Below are 27112 nucleotides of genomic sequence, written 5' to 3' on the forward strand. Positions count from 1 at the left end.
ACATAACATTTTGATATACGTACACGTTATGGGATGACTAAATCAAGCTATTAACATATCCATAATCTCACATAAATTTTTTTTGTTGCTGTTTTAACACTAAGTTTTGGGGTGTTTTATTTCAGACAGCCTCATCAATGACTGTCTATCTCATGTGACTTTAAGGATGTCTAAAGGTTCCCTAGTTGTGCAATATCTACAGGATCACTGAATGCCAAGTCCCCAGGGAAAGGAATGATGAAAGGGGAATTTGCTGGAAGAGAGAGGAGGAAGTTGAGGCCATAGAGAGGAGGGCCCTGAAAGAAAATGTTAACTGCTTGCCAGTTTGACCAGAGGTCTGTTCCAGCAGGAACAACTGCGTTTAGACCAGCAGTTCCCATGCTCTGTTTTACAGGTCTGAGCTTTCCCGTAGGTGAACTTATGTTTTGAAACTGTGTGCCATATAGTACCAGCTAGAATAAAGCCAACATTACACATTCAGTTCTACCATGGTTATTTTAGTTCTGCTCCATATATAATGACCACCAACCTTGAATATCAATGTGTGCAGTCCCTAGGGAGAACAGGACAGATTCACAATTTCAATGGGGCTACTGGAAACATGCTTGGCTATTTCTTTCCTCAGGGAAAGTCAGAAAAAAGCATTGTTATATAGGAAAGACAGGATATTTTAAGTACCTATTTCATTTGATAATATTGTTGTTCTCTTCACTGTGAAGAAAAACCATTAAAAAATCATGTCTTTGTTTCCTTTGCTGTTAAATCATAGTTAAAGAAAAATGTAGAAATGAAAGTTATCCAGGTCTATCAATTATTATTTAAAGTAATATCTGTTTTATTAATGTGTATAGGATTTAAAAGAGTTATAATGAAGCATTTTAACCACATAAATGTTACTTCATAGCATTTTTAATAACTAAGAAAGATAAGCCCTTTTCTTGTTGGTTCTTGATATTTTCCTATCTGTATTCAAATTAATGCAGAATTAATAGCCATTATCTTACTTACTGGTAGCAAGGAGACACATTATAAAAGCTTCTTGTATAAAATTTTATTCACTAATAGAAAAAAAGAGAAATAGTGGAAAACTGTTAACATTTAACACAGAGTAAATACATTGCCCATTCTAAATGGTTTGAGGTCTTAAAGAACCTCTTCCAGGGGTTTTTGAATATTCAGTTCTAGTAAACATCACAGCCAAAGAGTTCCAGGCGAAGTGCAATACTTTGATTCCATGTTTTAGGAATGACACGGATAAACCTGGAAATGATTGGGGGGTTGAAAAAGTTCTTCACATGTCCTTTGGTATTAGTATTTCCTTCAAAAATCTGAAAGCAAAATAAGAGAAAATCTTTAATGACAGCATAAATGGAAACAAAAATCTTACAGATAAGTTTGTTTTTTTTTTAGACAGGGTCTTATTCTGTTGCCCAGGCTTGAGTCCAGTGGCACAATCATGGCTCACTGCAGCCTTGAACTGCTGGGCTCAAGTAATCCTCTCTCCTCAGCCTTCCAAAGTGTTGGCATTGCAGGCATGAGCCATCACAACCAACCCGGATCATTTTTTATCCTATTAGCTCAAAATGAGCATATCAAAGAACACATAGAACACTATCACAGAGATGATCCTCCATCAGTTATGAAATCACATGCCAGATAGATTTCATCTCACCAGTGATCTGAGTTAAATTGGGGAAAAATCAACAAGACTCACATGGTGCTGTGGAGCAGCTGGAAAACCATTTTTGCCTTCAGCCCCTTTGTATTAGCTGTATGACTGAACAAGTTACTTATTCTCTGATTCTTCATTTCCTCATCGGCAAAGTGAGGATAATAAAATTTCACCTCACAGAAGTCATTGCAAAGATTTAAAAATGTATGTAAAAGTAAGTGCATAGTAAGTGCCAGGAAGTGGTCACCAATAAATGGTTAACTATTGCCAACATTTAAAATTTGACTAGGCATTTTAATTTATTTATCCTTGTTGGCATGTACCTTATATCCTCAACTAAATTGTATAATTTCCCCCCTCCATTGTCATCAAGTTCCCCAAGGTTTACACACACCAGAAATGAAATCACTATTTTTTTGTGACAATGATATTTATCTTCCTATGGGGGCAACCTGGTGTAGTGAGAAATAAAACAAACCGAAACAGACAGCCAGGAGTTTGTCTGAGAACAGGCACCTGAAGAACTAAGATTCAGAAGACTTAAAGAGGTGGTACATGTCAGTGCATATTTGTCAAATGCAAAATGCTGTTATTCTCATCATAGCACAGTCTTCAGATTGCTTTCTCTTTGCCCAGATGCCACTCTACCTTGTCCACCATGGAGGATTTCAGCCTGTATGGTTTCCATTCCACTCCTTGGTCACTGTAGTGGATGGTATAGCTCTTTACATACATTTCAGAGGACAGAGACTTGCAGCCCTGTGTTGTAATTGCTGTTATCTTCTTGATCTTGAGTAGATCAATTTGTAGCCACTGCTTGTTGTTGTTTGCCTATGAAAATGACAAAAGCACATTGATAAGGAAGATGTTAAAACCTTTGCTTTTTTTTTTAGACCAAGATATGCAAAAAAGCACAGAGCTCAAAAGGATTTTGTTCTATCTTATCCCTTAGGATTCACTGTCTCCTAGAAACTTTCCCTCTTTCTTCTTTGTTGCCACAATATGTGTATAAATTTCTATTGAAGTATTTCATACATTGTACTATAATTGTTTCCTTCTTAGTATTCCTTCTTACTGCTTGAGGGTAGAGGCTTATTTAATTTTGTTTCCTGTTACTCACCACAATGTTAAGACACCCAGCTGGTGTTCAATAAATAGTTGTTGAATAAATGAATGAATACATGAGTTTTATTTGGAAAAATTATTAAACTGCTGAGTTATCTGTAAATATTATTTTCTTAAGCAAATTTCTTTAAATACTCTGGTAATATTGCTACAGGGTTATCTGGGAAATAATTGGATAGCATCCTCTCTCTATTTCACCTATTTTACAAAACCCAACTTCTCTTTCCCTCTGTTAATGTCAAATAGCAGAAACAGTTCAATTTCTTCTGATATTTCAAATAAACATAATATTTGAGAGACCTGATGAAACAATAAGTAGAGCTTGATACACAGTACAGTTATTGTCCTGTCTCCGGCCTAACAAAATGCCTAATCACATGGTTGGTGATATGCGTTTGCAGAAAGATCAGAAGGTCTAAACTGAGTTTTAGAGTAATCCGAGATCAATTTTTACCTTTGGGAGATTTGTCATCTACCATAGCCTCATTCAATTATAAAGGAAATAATATTGGTATGTTTCTTCAACATCACCCACACATACTTAGGTGTATGTGTATATATATGTGTATGTGTATATACAAAAATTCACATGCTATATGTATTTTAAAAGCAAATTAACTGAATTAGAATGATTATATGAGAAAACTTGTAAGTCTATAACATCCTCTAGCGACATGTGGGTGATATTTTAGTGTGTCTTCAAATCAAAGTTGTACCAGTGATACAGAGTATTACCAGCTAGAAGTTTTCACAGGCATAAAAGAGGTAGAGACATTTTAGTTATGGAGAGAACAGCATCTGTGTGCATCCCTGCATATGTCCAGCTTTGATTTTCAACCTCTCTAAAGAGACCATATAAAGACATTTCATGTGAGTGGAAGGGGGTTAAGTAAAACACGTATTTCTGATCCCGAATTCTAACTTTGAAATAACAGCATTAAAAATTACCATTTTATCTTTGAGGCCTTTGTTATATTACAAAGACTAAGAGCAAATTATAGAGAGTGCAAATTTTTTTAAAAGATTGTAAAATGAAGTATGGGGTGACAAGGTTATACCATGAACAAGTCTAAAGAGTCATCTGAAAAAGAATTGGATAACATCTCTTTAATTATTATTTATATTGCTATGTAAATTATATAAATATAATGTAATATAACACTATTTTTATTATTTTAACTTCTCTGGGTGTCAGCTTTGCCCTCTACAAAATTGCAAAATGAGGTATTTGGGCTGCTACAAATGGTGGAAGGCGCATGGCCTGTTTACTGGGAGAATGGGATTCTAGTCCTGATTCTGCTACCAAACTAAGCTAAAATTATTTAATCTCCTGTGTATTTAGACTCAAAAGGAAAAATCTAGACCAGATGCTTTGCTCCTTGCTATTGTAACATTCTGTGATTCCGTGATTCCAGAATGAGTTTCAAGACACAGATATCAGTTCCCAAGACTGTGTGGAATCCAATCTTTTCTATTTACTCCACCAGCACCACAATTCTTTTTTCCTTTCTGGTGGCCTAATTTAAGGATAGGTCCTGGAATTCTATAGAAAGTCAGGAAATTGGAGTGTAGGTATCTTAAGGGAGGGAGATATGAGGGTAGAAAGTAGGGAATTTGGATTTAGTTGGCTGAAGGGATCATCAAGTTATCCATGCTATTCTGATATCTCAGGTCATTTAAAGAATTAATAAAAATGAGTCAACTACTAAGAGTTACTCCAAAATTAAATCACCTGAATTATTCAGTGGGCTAATTATCAGGGATGGTATAACTCTCTGGAAGGTGTTTGTTTAACTTAGATCACTGATTTTATAACTCTGGTTTTGCAACATTTTACTATGCTTCTAGTTGTCTCAAGAAATATCACAAAGCTCTTAAAATAAGGAGGATGGGGAAGAGAATAAAAAAGTTTAAATGACATTTCATTTAAGAAAATGAAAAAATATTGCTAAGTTGTAAAGAAAAAATAAGAGATGATGGTGCAAATATAAATCATTTGTTTATCACTAATGTAAGCTATCTAAATGAGGAGCTGGCAAACTATGATCCATGGGCCAAATTTGGCCCACTGCCTGTTTTTTGTAAACAAAGTTTTATTAGAACACAGTTAGCTCATTCATTTACATGTTGTTTATGGCTACTTTCCTGCTACAATGGCAGAGTTGAGTAGTTACGGCAGAGAATGTATGGCCCACAAAGACTAAAATATTTACTATCTATCCCTTTGCAGCAAAATAAATTTGCTTATTATTGGTTTAAATCAAGACTAGACCAAAACCCACAGAGATGATAAATGACTTCTCTCTGAGCCAAAGTTATAGTCGAAACTATCAAGTCCACAGATATCCTAGACTCTTGGACCTAGGATTTTAATCTGCAGAAACAGATCCTCATGTTCGTGGTAGTGAGGGCCTTTGCATTCTTCTGGAGTGCTAAAAGAACACCATGCATAGAGTATACTTCACCTTGGCTTGCCAGGCATTCACACGTCCCTGGGCATTCAGACGGGCACGGAAGGGTTCCCAGTAATCTCCCCACCAAGATTTTTTAAACGAAGAAGCTGTGATTTGCTTGTTTTCTATCTTTCCACTTTCTATACCCAGCGGTGTGGAACATCCTATCAAAAGAAAAGTAATGTGATTAATTATACACCAATATTCCCTGCATGGCATTTTGCAGTGCAGAGGAGATAACAAATAATATTACTATCAATGAATGACAAAAACAATAATCACAAAAATGAAGATTCATTGAATCCAAGTGCCAAATACTGTTCTTAGGATTTACATGTATTATTTAATACTCATAAATATCTCCATTTTAGTACAGCAAAACACAGTAATTTGTCTAAGGTAATACAGCCAGAAGAATCAGAAACTGAATTGAGCTCAAACAATCTGATACCAAACACCATGTTCTAAACATTTAAACTCACTTCCTCCTTCTGAGAGTCATGGAAACTTTGGTCTTTGCTTTGGGGTGACAATAATCCTAAACTATCTATATATAAAAACACTCTGTTTCTTCTAACAAAAGCTACAAAGAAGATACAATGGACCCTCATTCACTATTTAATATTTTCTGTTTCAATCCTTAGAGGGTAATTCAAGTTATGCACTCTTTGGAATTTTTCCAAGGTGTAATTTGAATATCATAGGCAGCAAGGCAGACCTGTGACTGTAAGAAACATAACTAGTGAGTGAACCTGGCTGACTGCCCATCATCTCTGTGATACCTTGTTCTTGTTGGTAAATCATGCAGAAATTTTCTTGAAGTGATGCCTTACTTACTCCATGAAAAAAAAAAAAAGAGCCCTAAAAATAATACCCGCTGCTAATAATTACCTAAGTATCAAGAAAATGAATAAGAAGAAAATAATGCTTCTTGTATAAAAAATAGATATTTTAAATAAATTAGCAGAGTTGAATGTCACTTTTAGGGTAGTTTATTAGGATCTGAACAAGTCTATTTATACCATATGGAAAGACTAAAACACAATGACTTATGGAACTGTTTCAAGGGGTGGTCCTGCTGATACAAGATTTGTGTTTTATTTGGGAGATGTTATAGACTACTGCTATCTGGACATCGGCAAAATACCCTTATCCATCCAAGGGTATACTGTGCCATTATCTGCTTCAATAAGAAACTGATTCCAGCGTTCAGCTACTTTCTCCAGTGTAAATCATGGCTTCTTCTCTCCACCCAAAGGGAAGTACTGCAACTCCCAACAGGTGTGCCACAGCAGGTTTCTAGTGTGCCGATTTATTTATCCCTCTTCCCACCTCCAGCCCTTGAACAGCCAAGTGGGGCCTGGATCAGTCAAGCCTTAGGATTACTACTTCACTCTTTTACCTCAGAATGCCAGGCAGATATTATTTTCTTTGTGTGGTTTGAAGTAAAAAATATTGGAAAGCACTGCTTGAAGAATCCAAGAAGAACAGTTAAGACTCTTAGACATCCTTGTTACATATAGCAGAATTTTAATATGACTATTTATGATTACCTGGATTTATTTATACCACAGGTCACATTACAGCCCCTAAGAAATAGCAGCTAACATAGAAAAGACTTGAGTACCTACATAGGGTATTAAAGAAAATATAAAGACGAATCATGGTTTCAGGAAGTTGGGAAGCCGATTCAGATTTCAAAAACACTCATTGAACACCACATATATGACAGTGATGTTGCCAGATGCTGTCATGACATTGAAGTCTGAGTGACCTGGAGGACTTGGAAGAGTCAGGCCTGGTTTGAATCTCAGGTAGGTCTTATTGAAAATGGGCTGATGGAGATAATTCCAAATTAGACCCCTTCCTTGGAGAGTTGTGATGTGTCTATATAATCCAGGCACTTTCTTCAGAGAGATGCTGTTGGCCCTCTGATTGGCAGAACCATTCTTGGTCTAGATCACACTGAGAGTTTACCCGAGTAGAACCTCTGTTTCACAAAGGTTTTCCTAGGAGCCTAAATCACTGAAGAGAACTAAAAATTCTACTCATTCTCCTATACCTCCCAAATCTTGATTCTTTGTGTGGCAGTGAGAAAATAATGCATCTTTGTACCTTACCATTTACCTCACAACCTTGCAACTCCAATCGAAGGGTAGGTCTGTTATAGGCTCGAGTTGGAGAGACCCTGATATATCTAGCCACAATAGGTGGGTCAAACTGATTCTCTTTTATTGTAGAGGCATCTGAATTGCCATTAAAATACTAGAAGAAAAGAAGAAAGTTTAGTTATGTAACAGTGATCTATAAAGTGACTTTATAATAAAATTTTGATCTAATTTCATATTATAATACTACATTTTCATGGGGCCTGAACTAAATCAATTTGGTTATAAAATATACTTGGGGATAATTCCACTTCCGGGAAGATTGTATATATGTACTTTGCCCTATTCCTTCCAGTAAGTACAACTAAAAACTTTGGACATTATAGCTAAGAGACACCTAAGAAGGGGGAACATCTTTTCAGGAGAAAAGAGCTCAGAAGACAGACTGACTAGAGTTCTTGGAAGGAACAAAATGGTGGTGAGTGTCCTGAATTTTCTTTTTGCCTCATAAATCCCAGACTTAGAGATGAAGAAGCCGGGAACCTGGAAACACCAATGAGTACAGACTGAAAAAGCCCAAATAAAATCTGCTTTCTCTAACCAAAGTACCAGTAAAGGGAAGCCTAGCAAGATATAATAGAAAACTTGTGGATACTGACTTCCCTCCTTTAGTCAAACACCACAGAAAAAGCTGAGGCCCCTCCCTAACCCACAACAGCAAAGGCTGAATGGGAAGCCTAGACTTCTATGCTCATGAGGCTAAAGAGGCACCCCAACACTCTTACTGGGGTTGTGTCAGAAAAGGCCACGTGGGGATTTAGGGCTTTCATTTCCAGCCCCTAATAAAGCTCCTGCCCCTAAGTGTCAGTGGAGGCCAAATGGGGAACTCCCCTTCCCATCCAGTCACCAAGGAACAATCCCTTCTTAGGTGGCAGTGGAGTAGGGAAACTGGACTTTGATCCCCACTTGGCAGTAACCAGGCTGTGCCCTAGCCCTTTTCCTGACAGAGCAATGTCAGAAAAAGCCAACTTTTTAAAACAGAAGATTGGAGCAGGTATTGGTAATATTGAAAACAGAAAAACAATAGAGAAAAATCAATAAAACAGGGCTGAGAAAAACTGAGAAGATTTTTTTTTTTTTTTTTTTTGAGACAGAGTCTCACTCTGCCACCAGGCTGGAGTGCAGTGGCGAGATCTCGGCTCACTGCAACCTTTGCCTCCCAGATTCAAGCAATACTTCTGCTTCAGCCTCCCAAGTAGCTGGGATTACAGGTGTGTGCCACCATGCCTAATGTTTTAAAATATTTTTGGTAGAGGGTTTCACCATGTTGGTCAGAATGGTCTTGATCTCTTGACCTCGTGATCTGCCTGCCTCAGCCTCCCAAAGTGCTGGGATTACAGGCGTGAGCCACTGCGCCTGGCCAAGAAGATTTTTTTTAAATCGACAAATCTCTAGCAAGATTCACAAAAAAAAAGAAAGGAGATGCAGTTGACAACATCAGAGATGAAACAGGCAAAATCACTACAAACAAGAAAAAGGATAAGGGAATATACAAGCCACTCTACACACATAAACTTAACAACACAGAGGGAATTGACCAATTAATTGAAATATAGAAAGTATTTCAATTCACCCAATATGACAGATAATTTGAATGGCCCTGTAACTATTTAGGACATAGAATTCGTAACTTAAAAACTGCCCAAAAAGAAATCTGCAGGCCCAGATGGTTCCACTGGTGATTCCTACCAAATATTTAAAGAATTAATACCAATTGCAGACATTTTCTCCTAGAATGTAGAAAAGAGCAAGCTTACCAATTTTATGAAGCCAGAATATAGAATAGAAGAGCATGCTTACCAATTTTTTGAAGCCAGAATATAGAATAGAAGAGCATGCTTACCAATTTTATGAAGCTAGTATAACTGAGGTATCAAAAGACAATTCGAAAAAAATAAAACTATATACCAATATCCTCTCATGAACATAGATGACAAAATCTTTATGCTATGGACTCAACTGTAATCTGTGTTTTCTCTCATAATACTCATTAGTAAGAACCATAATTTAGGATTTCAATGGTTCTGAGACATATTATAAATAATTATTAAAAATAGGTAACTAATAAACAGTAAATAATTTTATATAAAATATAAGCAGAAACAGACTCGAGGCTATCAGTATAATAATGGCAGGCAGACTCCTTGCATTCAGGTAGGTTTCTTTGGGGAAAGGAATAGAGACGAGGAGAAGAGTTAGGGCTTCCCACTGAGCCCCTGGAAGAGCAAGGAGGAGGATGCCATTTCTCAGGAGTGGCCCCCCAAAAAGTCTGAGAATCACACTGCCTCAGAGGCTTACTAGCATTAACACTACCATTTACTTCAGGTACACTGAAATAAAGAACAAAACAAACTGCAATAGTAAAATCAAAAGTCTTGGTAGCCAAGTTTTAGCATGAGCTCCTTGAGGCACAAGACCAGATGTTCTACTCTGCCATACACCATTGGCCAGTCTGAGAAATCTGGGTATTTTATTTGATGATAACATTATTTTTTAAAGTTTTGTGGGATTTTGAAGTTTCAGTAACCCTGCTTCTCTCTTTAATTTGTAAGACACAGACCCATCGTATTACTGCTCTTCTCCATATGACCCTTAGAAAGCCATTCACAGTTCTAATACCCAGAAAGGTATTTTTTAAAATACATAATCATTAGGCATAGTCATAATAATCCTAGACTGAGTCTAGAGATTCAGATAGAAAGATGCACACAAACCATCACATTCCTTGTGCTGTTCCCTTTGAAGATCTGCCAGTTGATCTGGTTGGAACTGTAAGCCACATAGAACTCTGTGGTATAGCAGGACTTCAGGTAGTGTTTGGCACCTTGGGTCTGGATCCCTGTGATTATGACTTCCTTTTGCATGTCCACCTGCAATATAGGAAAGCCAGTAAAAAGAACTGTCCTTGTCAACAAGTCACACACTGCCTAAATTCATCATACAATCAGCTTTCTCCAGAACTAAAGAGCTAGCACATAAGATCTTAGCAAACTGATACAATGACTACATGTAATCCATATTTGTGCACAGAGTACCTAGATTTGTGCACATTAGTACCAACTCAATGACTAATTAGCTATGAGTTACTTTGGGAAGGCAGTTAGTATCTCTGTGCCTTTTGTTTTTTAATCTATAAAACAAGATATTATTAGAACCAACCTCAGAGGGTTGATTTTAAGGACATAAAGTACTTAGAACGGTGCCTCGCACTTAGTACTTGCTATTTCCCCTAACAACATTGCAAGAAAAATAACAAGAAGGAATTACTAAATCACTTTCATTTTTATTATTACAATAGCAGTAAATATTATCAGTCTATTAAACAAACCTGGATCCAAGGTTTAGAGGCCAATTCTGCTGCAAGTTTTTCTACACTCCAAGCATTATAAGATCCACCATTGTTTAATCTTGCTAATCTGGGCTCCCAGTAACCTAAACTCAAGGGAAGAAAAATATTTATTCTGAATTTTTTTAAAACTCAGCAATTTCTCAAGTGAGTTTAATCCACTGGAAAACCAGATCCTTGGAGGACCTGTGTTGTAGTCAGAAGTCTAGGCATGGGCCTCAGCTACTAAGCCAGTCCTTGATGATGAAACCTGGGCTTCAGGTCTGTGTTTGGTCAGCTGCCAGCCACCATCTATTCCCTTTCTTGCACACAGGTCATGTTTGTTTTTTTTTCTGTTATGTTGATGTTCCTAATGCTGAATGTGCCTGCCTAACAGGAAGACATGGAAGGGGTATATGGGAGCCTGATCATCCTCTTGATGATGACCTCTTGATCTTGGAAAGGGCTTACAGGCAGTGTGAGAAAACTTTGGAGGAGTTCCTGCCACATAGTGAAGGTTCAACAAAGTTTTCTGAATAGGTGAATGGTTGCCACAGGCAAAGGGCCATATTAATGGGGACTACAATGCTTAGCTGATAAGACCCTGTGAATCTGGCTGAAATACTACATGTGTGGTCAAACCCAGAAAAGGTGACTGAGGAGAGTTTGGAAATGGGCACGTGGTTATAAGAGTAAGCTATCTGATCCTTGCCAAATCCCTGCAGAGAGGCTGGGCTCTTTATGTAGAGAACTCAATGACCCCCAGCTATTGGTTTCTCCTGGAAAAGACTCTTTGGGAACATTATACACCAGAAGGGGTGGCAGTGTTAAGAGCACACTAACAGGCCTTTAGGTCCTGTCACAGTGTTCCTTCCTTTACCATATGTGTACCCCAAATGGAGCTGCGTCACTATATTGTAGTAGAGAAAAGCATAAAGAGAAGAACTGATTCATAGATAGGTTGTCATGTATGGTTTCATAGGCTGCATGCTGCACAATTGTAGGAGGTTCCATTCACAGACCATGGTGCTACAACTTACCCAGAAATTCTGAAGCCTTGATCTGTGAATCAGATATGATACCAGTGCTTAGTCCCATTGGCATCTTACAGTCTATGAAAAACAGGAAAAAATGAATAATTTTTGCTTAGAAAATATATATAATAAAGTAAAACTCCATGGTTAGGGATTATGTTTCTGACAGGTCAGTAATTAGATATTTTTACCTACCTTGTGTGACCCTGACTTAAATATATCTGATTATAAAATGGTAAATGCACTAACAAGACTGGTGCTTTAATAGATATAGTAGCATCACAGAAGAAAACAACTGAAATCCTGAAATGTAATCATGTTTTAAACTGAGTTTCTTCTGCTTTTATCTTAACTTTGCTATTTTACAACATTAAGTACTATCCATGGCTAGGTGCAGTGCCTCATGCCTGTAATCCTAGCACTCTGGGAGGCCGAGGGGGAGGATTACTTGAGGCCAGGAGTTTGACACCATCTTGGGCAACCTCTTCTCTACAAAAAAATAAAAATACAAAATACAAAAATATGAAAAAAAAAAAAGTTCTAGCCCTCATGAGACTATGTTCTCAAAAGTTGACCTCAAAGTTACAAGATTATTTATATCCTGATTAAGGAAGGGATACCAGCCACTGTGCTACCTGGATGTTAGTGAATAGATGGACAGATGAAAACTGTGTTTCCTAAAAGCTGAAATGTCAAGTTTAGTGACTCAGTCATTGTTAAATTCCTGTGACCTTTTCCCTCCTCAACTCTTGGAACCTGGAGAATTTCTTACATGCACTTGCCCATGGATCACAAATGATGAAGAAGGATGCTTTACGTAGGTTTCCCAATTGAGAGGAATGCTTTTGATCTGACCGCTGTGTTTTCAATGCAATCAGACCATGGACCAGAATAAAAGCAACTATGGCTACAAATTATGCCTTTGTCACATCAGAGTTCTTAGAGTTGAATATTTCCAATCTAAAAGTTGGTAATACTCTACTAATAGGCACTCTCCTGCTAAACCAAATATCACATGGCTCTCGTGATACCTCTGTCCATGATAAGAAATGGCGTTTGCATCCCTGCTCTCTGGTTTTCTCCAACCTCTGTGTTTAGGAGCCACCAGCCAGGTTTTGATGCCTTCATTTCAAGAGTTTTAAATGCACCTAAAATAAAAAGAACAACATTACATTTGCAAAAATTAACAAGTAAATATTGTGGTTGATAGTTCTCTATGAATCCTAAAATTCCTGCTTCACAAGAGACTTTCAAATAGAATTTACCCATTTTTCTTTAGGTAGGACTACAAGTATAACAGATAAAAACAAAACAATAACAACACACACACAGAGATAACTAAAGAAATTTTTAAAATCTCTACCATGCCTCACTAGAAGAAACTTTCACTTATCTAAATATAATGTTACAAGTTAACTCACACACAATACAGCTTCACAGTCCTAAGTATCAAAGTGACCTCGAATGACATCATTGGGCCTCAAAAATATCATACATGTTTCCTTTCCCTCTCTTCATTTTGCTTTTTTCTCTTTTTTATATAAGAAAATCAAAATAAAATCTTCTTCCTCCGTGTTTTCAAATTTTCCATAAAGCTTACATATGTGACTAGAGATTTACATAAATTGTTCAGAAAAAAACACTGAAAGAATGAGATTTCTAAAACCTCTGGCTATCCATTCTAGTATTTAACATTACCCCCTGGCAGTTAATATTTAAATTCTGTTGACTATAATTTATGACTCTTTCCCAGATTGTGGGTGAAAATGAATAGATATGGTTGTCTTCCTCAAACCCACTGAAAAAGATCTCCAGTTTTCCTCTCTCCAGTGCAAGTATTTAGGTTTGCAGATTTAGAGACACTAGCCAATCCTAGCTTCTCAGTCTGTCTCTAGGCTTATATGGGAAGAATGATTGATCTTCTAATACTCAATGAAAAAATGAGAGAATTTGACTGAATCTCTTCTGTCTCTGATTTTAATACGATAGATTAATTATCTATTGATTATTGTATTAATACAATACAATACTCTCTAGATGTATTAGTGAGTTACTGGCATGTGAAAAACCAACAAGAACCCTCTTTTTTTCTCTGCTCTTAATCAAACCAGTCCATTGGGACTTCTGTGCCTGCATCTGAGGCAGATTCACACAACCTCACTCAAAGTGCTGTCGAGGGACTGCCTTCACTAGATCCTCAGGCAGCGTGTATTAGGTTGGTGCAAACTATCATTGCAGTTTTTGCCATTACTTTTAATAGAAGGCAAAATAGAAGAAGGCTGCTTGTTAAAAATACGACTCCTGGGAATTCTGCCCAAAATCTACCTTAAAGTCTCTGAGAACAAAATCCCTCTGCTTTCACATGTGCATTTTAACCGACTTCCTAGGTTTTTATTACATCCACTGAAGTTTGAGAATTTGGCATCTGGCATCACAGCCCCACCCACACACCTGCTGCATAAGTAGATACACGTACAAACAACTCATTGGCACAGAAACATCCCTTCTGTAGAATTGTAGATTGTTTAAATCTACATTTATCTTTATTTTGCACATGAAAAGCTCTAAATACCTTTGTTATTCTTTAACTTTTGTAACTATTTTTAAAAAATATTTTCCCCTTCAAACAGTCTATAAGTCAGTTTAAAAATATGATTCCTTGAGTCACTTGCTCAAAGATACTAGGGTGCTAGAGCCTAGAGGAAGAGCAGAACTGAAGAATCTGGAAACCCTCCCAGCAGAGATAGCTGTAGCTGCCTGAGCCCTGTGGGATTCATTTTTTTATCTGCTTGAGACCTCATCTGTATGACACACAGTGGCTTGGGAGAAACTGCATGTTATGTAGCAACTGAGTTGGGTCATACATTTAGCCTGTGTGGTGCTGCAAATAGTTCATAAATTAGGTGACATTTTTGTACTCCGTATATACTTGGGGTCTATGGGTTTGCCTAGGCTCTATGCCAGAACCCTGTGTTCTGACCCCTTAGGAAGTATATGCACAAGGAAGAAATAAGAAGGAGTAACAGATGCTATGATTGCCTTTTCCCTGTATTTCTTAGCAGGGACCTCTTTCCATTTCCCAAGTCTTTACCAGGCAGAAGGGCCCAGACCCCTAACTGGTGCTGTTTATTGCCATTTTCCAGCAAGGTCTGGCCATGAAAGTGAACCACGTGAATGTCTTGGGAGCCGCCTATGTTCAGCAGGTGTAACCTCACCCACTCTTGCTCGTACATTCTCAGGCCAGGCAAGCTGTAGATCATCCCATTAATGGCTGAAAGGACAAAGAGTTGAAATCAGTTAAAAATCTGTTGACACAGGGCAACTGGTAAGGAAATATGGGGCAATGCACTCAACACCCATCTTCCTCATGATTCTGCATTCTCAGGCCTACCTAGCCATGGAAAGGGCCCTCTTGTATGTCATATTAGTGAGAGGCTGAAGCAGAACCACTAGTCCTTCTCATATCATTCACACCAGCCTACAGCAGAAGGCAGGGGTATCTCCCTTTCCAAGCAGTGTATCACTCTTTTCCCCAGCTTTTACACTTCTGTGCTTTACCCATGTATCTTTTCCATTAACAGTCTTAATTTTCCTTAACTACAAAAAGATAAACACAAATATAGGCAGACAAAGTAAACTCCAGGGGTTAGAGTCAGCAAGGAGATATGCAGCATGTCACCTTAAGGCCTTCTAAATTCAGAGAAAGTTTCAGGCAAATTGGGAAGTCTAGGAGTTTATAAAATGAGGAGTTTGTAGTTGGTATATCCAGCAACCATAGCAAGTCACGTTTATTCTCTCATTGGTACAATAACTCCTCTGCCCACTTTTCAGATTAGATGTCTTGGGTTCTCAGGCTTTATCTACTCTTCCTGTAGTAAAATATGTGGATTTTTTTTTTTTTTTTTTTTTTTTTTTTTTGAGACGGAGTCTCGCTCTGTCACCCAAGCTGGAGTGCACTGGCCAGATCTCAGCTCACTGCAAGCTCCGCCTCCTGGGTTCACGCCATTCTCCTGCCTCAGCCTCCCGAGTAGCTGGGACTACAGGCGCCCGCCACCTCGCCCGGCTAGTTTTTTGTATTTTTTAGTAGAGACGGGGTTTCACCGTGTTAGCCAGGATGGTCTCGATCTCCTGACCTTGTGATCCGCCCGCCTCGGCCTCCCAAAGTGCTGGGATTACAGGCTTGAGCCACCGCGCCCGGCCAAAACGTGGATTTTTTTAAAAAGTTCCTGAGAAACATGATCACCTTAGAAATGTAACACAAAATTTTAAAGATAAAGTTTAGTGTTACCAAACATTTAACTGAAACCAAAGTGAGGGAAGTGCTTTGTTTCCTTCTTCTTAAGTTAGAGGAACTGCTGTGAAATTTCAGAAACCAGGCAAGTGAATTTTTGGAGAGGGACGGGTTGAGATCATTTGGGCATCCTTAAAATTATATCAGGCATGAGAACACCTGTCTACATATTCATAACACAAGCTCGTACCTTTCTCCTTTCAGTTTCTGTTTCATTTACTAGCTTACAGGCCAAATTTCTGAGTGAATTTCCAAGTAGGCACACTTTTCCCAGTGTGACCACCCAAATGCTCTCTTGCCACTATTCTCCCATTACCTGGGTACCTAGTTTCTTCTCTCATTTTGTTCTCATATGCTTTGGGTGCCACCTGGTAGCTGCTGAGAGCTAAAACTGTTAGAATCATTCTTATTTTAGAAAAGACACACAGGTGATCATTTCTTTTATATAAACACTTGTGCCTTTAGAGATCCAGAAACAAGCTTATTAACTTTTTAAATTGCAGAACAATGTTAATTCCTTTTCAATGTGTGTTACCAGCTGAAGCACACTGGCTTTTTGTTGTTGTGGTTTTCTGTTGGTTTGTTTTGCAGCAGCTTCTCTGTACTATCTTTCAGACTTTCTCTTTTTGCCTCACCCACAGTGTTACCTGCCAGATTACATCAGCCCTCTGGAATGTTAAGGAACCAGTTTTAGTTGTAGCTCTGGTTGTCTCAGAAGCATCTCATGTCTACTCTTGTGAAGCTCTAAGGGCAGGAATCACTGTGACCCAGTGTGATTTAATTAGGAGATTAGATCAAAGTCAGAGGAAAATACCGTGAAACTCATGGGATTTTTTCACTTCTGAGGATGTGAGTCTCCAAGAACTTCGGGACTTCTTTTCATAGTACCAGCTCTTCTTTTCATCAAAGGTCATAAATAGTAAGACAAATTCTCTCATGTCCACAGGCATGTTGCTGTCCTTATGTAGTATTCCTTTTTGGCAGATTAGGAGGGGACCTATCAAGCCTGAGTGAATATCTTTTTCCTGGAAAAAGAGAGTAAATTGTATTGTCTCTTTCTCAGGAATTTCCTTGCTCTTCTGATAGTCACTCCTCATATAAAAAAGGAAACTTTCTGACAGGCTCTGAATTTGAAGATGAAGATTATAAATGAATGGCGTAATAAGCCTGGATATTTATCACCTAATTCTGTTGTATTCATAATCCTCCTTCCTCTGGTTGATCTTTATCCCAGTAACAATGATGATAATAATAAATTGATAATATAAGGGATACTATTTATTGGGAATCTACCAGAATATTAAATGATTTGCCTGCAATCTCTCATTTAATCGTGACAACTATCTTATATGGTAAATATAAATTCATTCATTGAACAAGTATTTACCAAGTGCTTACCATGCACTATGTACTATTACCTCATTTTTAACTTCTGATACCAGGCTAAGAGAGGTCAAGGAATTTCCTAGGATTATGCATCACGTGACAGGGTAAAAATTTAAATCTGAGTCTGTGCTCTTTCCACTATGCATTAAATGAAGGAGCTGCTTCTCTTTTTAATTGACAGATAAAAAAGGCCGGGCGCGGTGGCTCAAGCCTGTAATCCCAGCACTTTGGGAGGCCGAGACGGGCGGATCACGAGGTCAGGAGATCGAGACCATCCTGGCTAACACGGTGAAACCCCGTCTCTACTAAAAACTACAAAAAACTAGCCGGGCGAGGTGGCGGGCGCCTGTAGTCCCAGCTACTCGGGAGGCTGAGGCAGGAGAATGGCGGGAACCCGGGAGGCGGAGCTTGCAGTGAGCTGAGATCCGGCCACAGCACTCCAGCCTGGGTGACAGAGCGAGACTCCGTCTCAAAAAAAAAAAAAAGAAAAAAAAAAAAATTGACAGATAAAATTGTATGTATATACTGTGTACAACATTGTTTTGAAGTATATATGCATTGCAGAATGATAGAAAAGGGAGTCTTGACTTTGCAGTTTTTTTCCATAAAGAAAGAACAGAACATAGCTCATATTTGTTCAAGAAAATTTCAAATAAATGCCATCTTCTGTAAATGTAGACATTCTAATTCATGGCCAATCATTCAAGTAATCTTCCCTCCTCTCCACTGAATAAATGTTTCTCTCTCTGTCATCTGAAGAGCTGCATGGAGAGTCCCTGGTTATGATAAATGTAGACTGTTAACCACACCCTTATGCATTCCTCATGAAAAGCAAGACAGACATTTGACAAGAAATAACCCCCAGTCTTCCATTTGGTGGACTCAGATTACAAGGTTAGGGGAGTGAGAAAAACTTTCAATGAAAGTACCTACTGGGTTCACAGCTGAGTAGTAGGCCCAAGCCCGACAGGCAGAGCCAGGACTTTCTGGCCCTGATCGTTCAGTGGCATGCCATACATAGGTATAACTGCTATTTGGCTGAACAGCATTATCTTCCTTAAACCATTCAGGAGAGTCATCTTCATAAGTCTTTCCCTCTGATGATTTTTCATAGGAAAGTCCGTGGGCATGTAGAGAATATGGTCTGGATGCTAAATTTTTAAAACGAACCTAGAAAAAGGAATGATCCACAAATGTACTTAAGCTTAACAAAAATCTAAACCACAAAAATGTCAGCATTATAGGCCAAAGTGGCTGGTTATAAAATCGGAGCTAAGATATAAGGTACAAAATAACTTATGTATATTATTTCATTTAATTTTCACAACCATCCTGTGAGATACGGCCCAAGTAGTTTTCTCCAGAAATACCAAAAGATACGTGTTCTTAGGCTCAAGGCCAAAGTACTGACATTATCTACTAATGAAATGAGAGTGATAGGTAGTGAAGATATGAAGATGAAAGAGGCTTGATTCTTGTTCATAAGAAGCTTTTAAGCTTCTGATAAAAACGACATGCACATGGGCATCCACACTACAAATCTGGAGACAACAGGTGCTGTATACAAAGTCTAAGTGGGTTCAGATGACGATGCCCTGGAGGAACGATTTGGTTGAATATTTAGGAGAAGTTGGAAGAATTAAGGTAAGTTTATTGGCAGAAATGGAATTGGCCATCGTAGAATGAACAGGAGCTAGAAAGACATTTCAGACTCTCAGAAGGGCAGAAGGATGCCTGTGAGCAGGAGAGTAAAGGAAGAGTTTGGGGAAGAGCAAGGAAGGATCTGGATGGAGCTGGGCTGTGAAATGCACAGGGACAGGTGGAACCTGGTGAGAAATGAGGCTGGAAAAGGACCAGGTTGGGGCCAGATGGTAAAGGACTTAAATGCCATATGGGAAGTCTTCACACCCCAGCAGTCAGACTTGTGAAGCTCCTCCCGGCCCTTCTATAACTTCTAGTGATTAAAGACCCCCTAATTGTCTGTTCCTTATTTTATTCTACAAAGCCAGCATCACCCTAATAACAAAACCCGGCAAAGACACAATGAATCATGAAAACTACCGGCCAATATCTCTGATGTACATAGACACAAAAATCTTCAACAAAATACTGGCAAACCAAATCCAGCAGCAAATTAAAAATTAATTCATCACAATCACATAGGCTTCATTCCTAGGATGCAAAGTGGCTCAATGTATGCAAATCAATAAATGTGATTCACCACATAAACCAAATTAAAAACAAAAACAGTATCATCATCTCAATAAACATGGAAAAAGCTTTTGATAAAACCTAACATCTCTTCATGATAAAAATCCTCAACAAACTAGGCATTGAAGGAACATACTTCAAAATAATAGGAGCCATCTGTGACAAACCCACAGTCAACATCATACTGAATGAGCAAAAGCTGAAAGCCTTCCCTATGAGAATTGGAACAAGACATGGATGCCCACTCTCATCACTCATATTCAACACAGTACTGGAAATTCTAGTCACAGCAATCAAGCAAGAGAAAGAAATAAAAGGCAACGAAAGAAGAAAAGAAGTTAAACTATCTCTCTTCATTGGCAATATGATTCTGTACCTAGAAAACCCTAAAGACTCCACAAAAACTCTCCAGGAACTGATACTTCACTGATGACTTCAGTAAAGTTTCAGGATGCAAGATTAATGTACAAAATCAATTATACAAAATACAATGTACAAAGTAGCATTTCTATACATCAGTAATGTTCAAACTGAGAGCAAAATCAAGAACACAATCCCATTAGAAATAGAAACACACACACACACACACACACACACAAAATACCTAGGAAAACATCTAACCAAAGTGGTGAAAGATCTCTGTAAGGAGAATTACAAAACACTGACGAAGAAATCATAGGTAACACAAACAAATGGAAAAACATTCTATGCTCATGTATTGAATCGGTATTGTTAAAATAGCCATTGTGCCCCAAGTAATCTACAGATTCAACACTATTTTTTAAAGAACTACTGGAATCATTTTCCTCAGGATTAGACAAAGCTATTCTAAAATTCATATGGAGTCAAAAAAGAGCCTGAATAGCCAAAGCAATCCTACGCTAAAGGAACAAATCTGGAGGTATCACAGTACCTGACTTGAAACTATACTATAAAGCTGCAATAACCAAAATAGCATGGTACTGATACAAAAACAGATACATAGGCCAATGGAACAGAATAAAGAAGCCAGAAATAAAGCCACACACTTACAATCGCCTGAACTTTGACAAAGTCAACAACAACAACAACAACAACAACAAAAAAAAAAAAAACAAGGGGAAAAGAACTCGTATTTAATAAATGGTGCTGGAATAGCTGGCTACCCATATGTGAAAGAATGAAACTGGACCCCAATGAATCCAATGAAACTGGATTCATCATATACAAAAATTAACTCAAGATGGATTACAGATGTACCCTAGGACATAAAGTATAATTTTTTTTAAAAAGATGGATTAAAGATTTAAATGTAAGACCTCAAACTTTAAGAATCCTAGAAGAAAACCTAGGAAACACCATTCTGGATATCAGCCTTGGGAAAGAATTTATGACTAATTCCTCAAAAGCATTTCAACAAAAGCAAAAATTGACAAACTGAAGAGCTTTTTCTCAGCAAAAGAAGCTACCTACAAAGTGAACAGACACAGAATAGAAAAAATATTTACAAAGTATGTATCTGACAACTGTCTAATATCCAGAAACTATAAGATAGTTAAACAATTGAACAAGTGAAATACAAATAACCCCATTAAAAAAGTGGGCAAAAGACATGAATAGATACTTCTCAAACGAAGACATACGAATAGCCAACAAACATGAAAAAAATGCTCAACATCACTAATCATCAGAGAAATGCAAATCAATACCACAGTGAAATACCATCTCACACCAGTCAGAATGGCTATTAGTAAAATCCAAAAAATAGATGCTGGTGAGGCTGTGAAGAAAAGGAAATGCTTATACACTGCTGCTTAGAATGTAAATTAGCCACTGTGGAAAGACGTTTAGGGATTTCTCAAAGAACTTAAAACAGAACTACTATTTTAAGTGAGGAGACCACTCCTCATATTGTCTTATGCCCAATTTCTGCCTCCAAAGAAAGAATAAGTAAAAACTAAAAGGCAGAAATGAAATCTACAAGCAGACAGCCCGGCGCCACACCGTGGGCCTGGTAAAGATCGACCCCTGACCGAATTGGTTATGTTATCTATAGATTACAGACATTGTACAGAAAAGCACTGGTAAAATCCCTGTCCTGTCCTGTTCTGTTCTAATTACTGGTGCATACAGCCCCCAGTCACATACCCCCTGCTTGCTCAATGGATCATGACCCTCTCACACGGACCCTCTTAGAGTTGTGAGCCCTTAAAAGGGACAGGAATTGCTCACTTGGGGAGCTCGGTTGTTGGAGACATGAGTCTTGCCAAAGCTCCTGGCTGAATAAAGCCCTTCCTTCTTTAACTCAGTGTCTGAGGGGTTTCATCTGAGGCCTGTCCTGCTACAATTTGACCTAGCAATTCTATTACTGAGTATATAGCCAAAAAAGAAAATAAACTGTTCAGCTGGGCACAGTGGCTCATGCCTGTGATCCCAGCACTTTGGGAAGCTGAGGCAGGCAGATTGCCTGAGGTCAGGAGTTTGAGACCAGCCTGGCCAATATGGTAAAACCCTGTCTCTACTAAAAATACAAAAATTAGCTGGGCATGCTCGTGGGCACCTGTAATCCCAGCTACTCAGGAGGCTGAGGCAGGAGAATTGCTTGAACCTGGGAGGCAGATGTTGCAGTGAGTTGAGATCATACCTCTGTACTCCAGCCTGAGCGACAGAGTGAGACTCCATCTCGAAAAAAAAAAAAAAAGAAAAAGAAAATACATTGTTCTACCAAAAAGACATATGTACTAGGATGTTCATCACAGCATTATTCACAGTAGCAAAGACATGGAATCAACCTAGGTGCCCATCAGTGGTGGACTAGATAAAGAAAATGTGGTATATATGCACCATGGAATACTAGGCAGCCATAAAAAAGACTGCAATCATGTCCTTTATAACAACATGAATGCCAGCTGGAGGCTGTTATGCTAAGTGAATTAATATAGAAATAGAAAACCAAATACCACATGTTCTCACTTATAAGTGGGAGCTAAACATTGGGTACTCATGAACATAAAGATGGCAATAAACACTGGGGACTACTAGAGCGGGGTGGGAGGAGGGAGATGAGCAAGGGCTGAAAAACTATTGGGTACTATGCACACTACTTGGATGATGGGATCAATCATACCCTAAACATCAGCATCACATAATATACCCAGATAACAAACCTGCACATATGCCCCCTGAATCTAAAATGAAAGTTAAAATTATTTTTAAATACGCAAATGAAGTTATTTTTATCTAGTGAAATCCAGGGCTAAAACAAAGATTCAGTATTTGATTTTTTTCCTTTTGCCTAAGGCTCCAGTATGACTCAATGCAACATTGTTACTGATCCTGTCTTTATTCACAATTGTGATGTTTTGTTAATTGTGACTTTCATGCATTTATTTTGATTTTTAAATTTTTTAAAAATCTTCAGTTGCTTTAGGGATGCAAGTGGTTTTTGGTTACATGGATGAATTGTATAGTGGTGAAGTCTAGGATATTAGTTGTACCTGTCACCTGAGTAGTGTACCCTGCACACAGGAGGTAGCTTTTCATCCATCCCCCGTTCCCTTTTGAATCTCCAATGTCCATTATACCAATCTGTCTGCCTTTGCATACCCATAGTTTAGCTCCCATTTATAAGTGAGAACATACAGCATCTGTTTTTTGATTCCTGAGTTACTTCACTTAGAATAAGTTTTTAAAATATTGTGTTAAATTATCATTCATCTTGAAAAAGGATCCCCTAATCATAAGAGAGAATATTGCCTTCTATAACTTCATGGAAAATTTAGAATAATTAAGATTCTTATATCCCTATGTACTTGTTTACATTTTTAAAAAGAGCAAATAGTCACTGAAAATGTAGTGAATGCTTACACAGGTATAGTAGATTCTATTTTAAAATCTAGAATAGCTTACTTTAGAATCAGGGTTCTTTCTGGGTTTTTGAACGTCAGAGGTTAGCAAAAATGGTGAAAGTAAACTTTGTTATAAAAGTAAGTTATAATCCTGGGTCTGGACACAAGATTTTGAAAGAAATGACCAGAACTAGGAAGACACTGAAGAAACTTGCTCACTTTTGGAGGGTACAGAGACATCTTTACTTTCCTTACTCATTTTATTTAACTTCACTTTATTTATTTTTTTAGGAAAACACCAGGAGATATTTCTAAATTGCTATTACTACTAGCACTACTACTGCTACCACCACCACCACTACTATGAAGCCCAATTCAATTGTTCTTGAATATATTAATTTTCTATGTTAACTCTAGATAGATTAGCTTTAGATAGAAATTACAGAGATTTTCTATAGATTATATAGTTTCCAGCATTTAAAAAAAAGTGAGATCTTTTTTTTTTTAGTCTTGAAGATTGCCAAATTGTTTGACAAGGAGTCTTTGAAAAGAAATGTAATTATTCATTAATCCCGGAAAATAAACAAATCACCTATAGCTCTCTTGCCACCTGCACCTTTACAACCCTCTGGTGCTTGTGGAAATTCCTCCGATGATCTTAGCAGTGCTCAAAAGACTTACTTGGATAACATCATCCACTTCAGCTCTGATAATGGGACCAAGAATTCCAAGATGCTCTTCATACTCCCCTCGAGGATCACGTTTGGTAAAAGTGCTGTCGAGGTACTTTCGAAAAACTACTTTCTTATATACGGTGTCTTCTGGAATATCATCAGAGTCTTCAATATCTGTTTCCCTGAAATAAGAATACTAATTGTGTAAAAGAAGAAATTAAAGACTGTTCAAAGAATTTAGGAAATTGTCTCTTTCTAAATATAGCATCTAGCATAGAGAAGGTCTTTAATACATATTTGATGGACAAATGAGTAAATGTAAAAGTGAACAAAAACAAAAGCCAGTAAATATCTTTCAATTCCTAACTCAGATATTATTTCATAGGTAAGTCTTCCTATAACCTTTCAGACTAGGTCAAGTCTCTCTATCAATTCCTTATATTTCTATAGTATTATTATAGTATATATAGTAAATTCCTGTAGTATTCTTATACTATTTCTATGGTATATACGGTAGATTATATATAATTTATTTGTGAGATTATCTATTAATAGCTGACTCTCACTGGGTATAAGTACTATAAGGTCAGCTATTGTGCCTAGTTTGCTCATAATACTCTCTCCAGTGGTAAGCACATTATCTGGCACACAGTAGGAGCTTAATACATTTTTGTCAAACATATAAATGAATGCACAGATGCAATCATATGTTCTAAATTTTAAGATCAAAGGCAGACAAAGCCATGTAATGGGACAGCGCCAGAGCTTGGGGCTATCAGGTGACAATGGTCAGATCAATTAGAAGGTCATACTTATGAAAGTCACTGGATGGGTGAATGTTTTGTACCCTGAAAGTAGCCACTCTTCTCACATTTGTTTTTTGCTAATGTCCATTATTCTTAAGCTTCTTGACACTGGTGTGGACAAAGATTGTTTGGATATGACCTCAAAAGCACAGGCAACAAAAGCAGAAACAGACAAATGGGATTGCCACCAAACTCAAAAGTTTATGCACAGCAAAGGAAACGACAGAGTGAAGAGACAACCTGTGGAATGGGACAATATTCTTGAAAACCAAATATCTGATAAGGAATTAAAAGTATAAGGAACTCAATGCAGCAAAAAACCCAAGTAGCCTGATTAAAAAATGAGCAAAAGACTTGAATAGACATTTCGTAAAAGAAGACATACAAATGACCAACAAATATATGAAAAGATGCTCAACATTACTAATAATCAGGGAAATGCAATTTAAAATCACAATGAGGGCTCACCTCACACCGTCACGATTGTATTATGAAAATGACAAGAGATAAACGTTGGCAAGGATGTGAAGAAAAGGGAACTCTTGTACACTCTTGGTGAGAATGTAAATTAGTACAGCCATTATGGAAAAGAGTATGGGAGGTTCCTTTAAAAATTAAAAATAGAATTACCATATGATCCATTAATCCCACTTTGGGGTATATACCCACAGAAAATGAAATCAGTATGTTGAAGAGATATCTGCTCTCCCACGTTCACTGCAGCATTAGCCACATTAGCCAAGATAGGGAAGCAACCCAAATGTCTATCAACAAATGAATGGATTTCTTAAATGTGATCTGCATAAACAATGAAATACTATTTAGCATTGAAAAAAAAGAAAATGGTCCTTTGGGAGGCCGAGGCGGGTGGATCATGAGGTCAGGAGATCGAGACCATCCTGGCTAACACGGTGAAACCCCGTCTCTACTAAAAATACAAAAAAAATTAGCCGGGCATGGTGGCAGGCGACTGTAGTCCCAGCTACTCGGGAGGCTGAGGCAGGGAAATGGCGTGAACCCGGGAGGCGGAGCTTGTAGTGAGCCGAGATCGCACCACTGCACTCCAGTCTGGGAGACACAGCCAGACTCCGTCTCAAAAAAAAAAAACAAAAGAAAATGAAGAAATGTCATCTGCGATAACATGACTGAACCAGGAGGTCGTTATGTTACATAAATAAGCCAGGTATGTGAGACTCCGTCTCAAAAATAATAATAATAATAATAAGCCAGGTACAGAAAGACAAGTACTGCAGGATCTCACTTCTAATGTGGAAACTAAAAACATTGAGCTCATAGAAGCAGAAGGTACAACCGTGGTTAACAAAGGAATACAGAGGTGAAGCACTGAGAAAATGGTCAAAAGATAAAATTCAATTAGAAGAAATAAATTTAGAAGATCTGTTGTATAAGATGGTGACTGTAGTTAATAACAACACACTGAATTTTTTAACATTGCTGAGTACATCTTAAGTGTTCTAACCACAAAAAGTATGTGAGGTAATGCATAGGCTAATTAGCTTGATTTTGTCAATTCACAGTTTATAAATATATTAAAACATCATGTTTGCACCATAAATGTGTATAAAACAATGACAAAAAAAAAAACCCAAAAAACTGTGGTACACCCATGTAATGGAGTACATGCAATAACCTGATGAATCTCCAGAGAATTTTACTGAGTGAAAAAATACCAGTCCCCAAAGGTTACATGTTGCCTGATTCCATTTATGTAATATTCTCGAAATGACAAAATTATAGAAATGGAGATCAGACTACTGGTTGCCAGGGAATAAGGAAGGGGTATGGTGGGAGGAAGGCTGATATGAGTATAAAGGGGTAAAGAGAGGGATTTTTATAGTGATGGTAAACATCCTGTATCTTGACAGTATCAGTGTCAGTATGCTGGTTGTGATATAGTATTACAGATTTGCAAAATGTTACCCCTGGGAGAAACTGGATAAAGAATACTCATGATACCCAAAGGATCTCTCTGTATTATTTCTCTTGACTATATGTGAATCTATTTTATTTTTATTCCAAAATAAAAAGTTTAATTAAAAATTATAAATAAATAAATAAATAAATAAATAAAGCACATTATTTCCATCTAGTTCATTGTCTCAGTCTAGGACTGAAGCAT

The 27112-nt window shown here is 37.7% G+C and overlaps 1 protein-coding gene across 1 annotated transcript in view; it reads right to left on the minus strand.

The window, feature by feature from the left end:
- Positions 1-1036: 1036 nt before the first annotated feature.
- F5 (coagulation factor V) overlaps positions 1037-27112 on the minus strand; it is a 73981-nt gene continuing 47905 nt past the window's right edge. The window contains exons 14-25 of the mRNA XM_033199898.1: positions 24174-24348; positions 18388-18624; positions 16883-17093; positions 14869-15048; positions 12809-12925; positions 11784-11855; positions 10747-10850; positions 10133-10288; positions 7371-7515; positions 5263-5414; positions 2321-2503; positions 1037-1328 (exon numbers count right to left, since the gene is read on the minus strand). Of these exons, the coding sequence (XP_033055789.1) occupies positions 1182-1328; positions 2321-2503; positions 5263-5414; positions 7371-7515; positions 10133-10288; positions 10747-10850; positions 11784-11855; positions 12809-12925; positions 14869-15048; positions 16883-17093; positions 18388-18624; positions 24174-24348 (1879 nt within the window). The 3' untranslated portion in view covers positions 1037-1181. The remainder of the gene's footprint in view (positions 1329-2320; positions 2504-5262; positions 5415-7370; positions 7516-10132; positions 10289-10746; positions 10851-11783; positions 11856-12808; positions 12926-14868; positions 15049-16882; positions 17094-18387; positions 18625-24173; positions 24349-27112) is intronic.

This window comes from Trachypithecus francoisi, unplaced genomic scaffold (genome assembly GCF_009764315.1).
Source record: "Trachypithecus francoisi isolate TF-2019V2 unplaced genomic scaffold, Tfra_2.0 Lachesis_group5, whole genome shotgun sequence".
In the NCBI taxonomy this organism is placed as follows: domain Eukaryota; kingdom Metazoa; phylum Chordata; class Mammalia; order Primates; family Cercopithecidae; genus Trachypithecus; species Trachypithecus francoisi.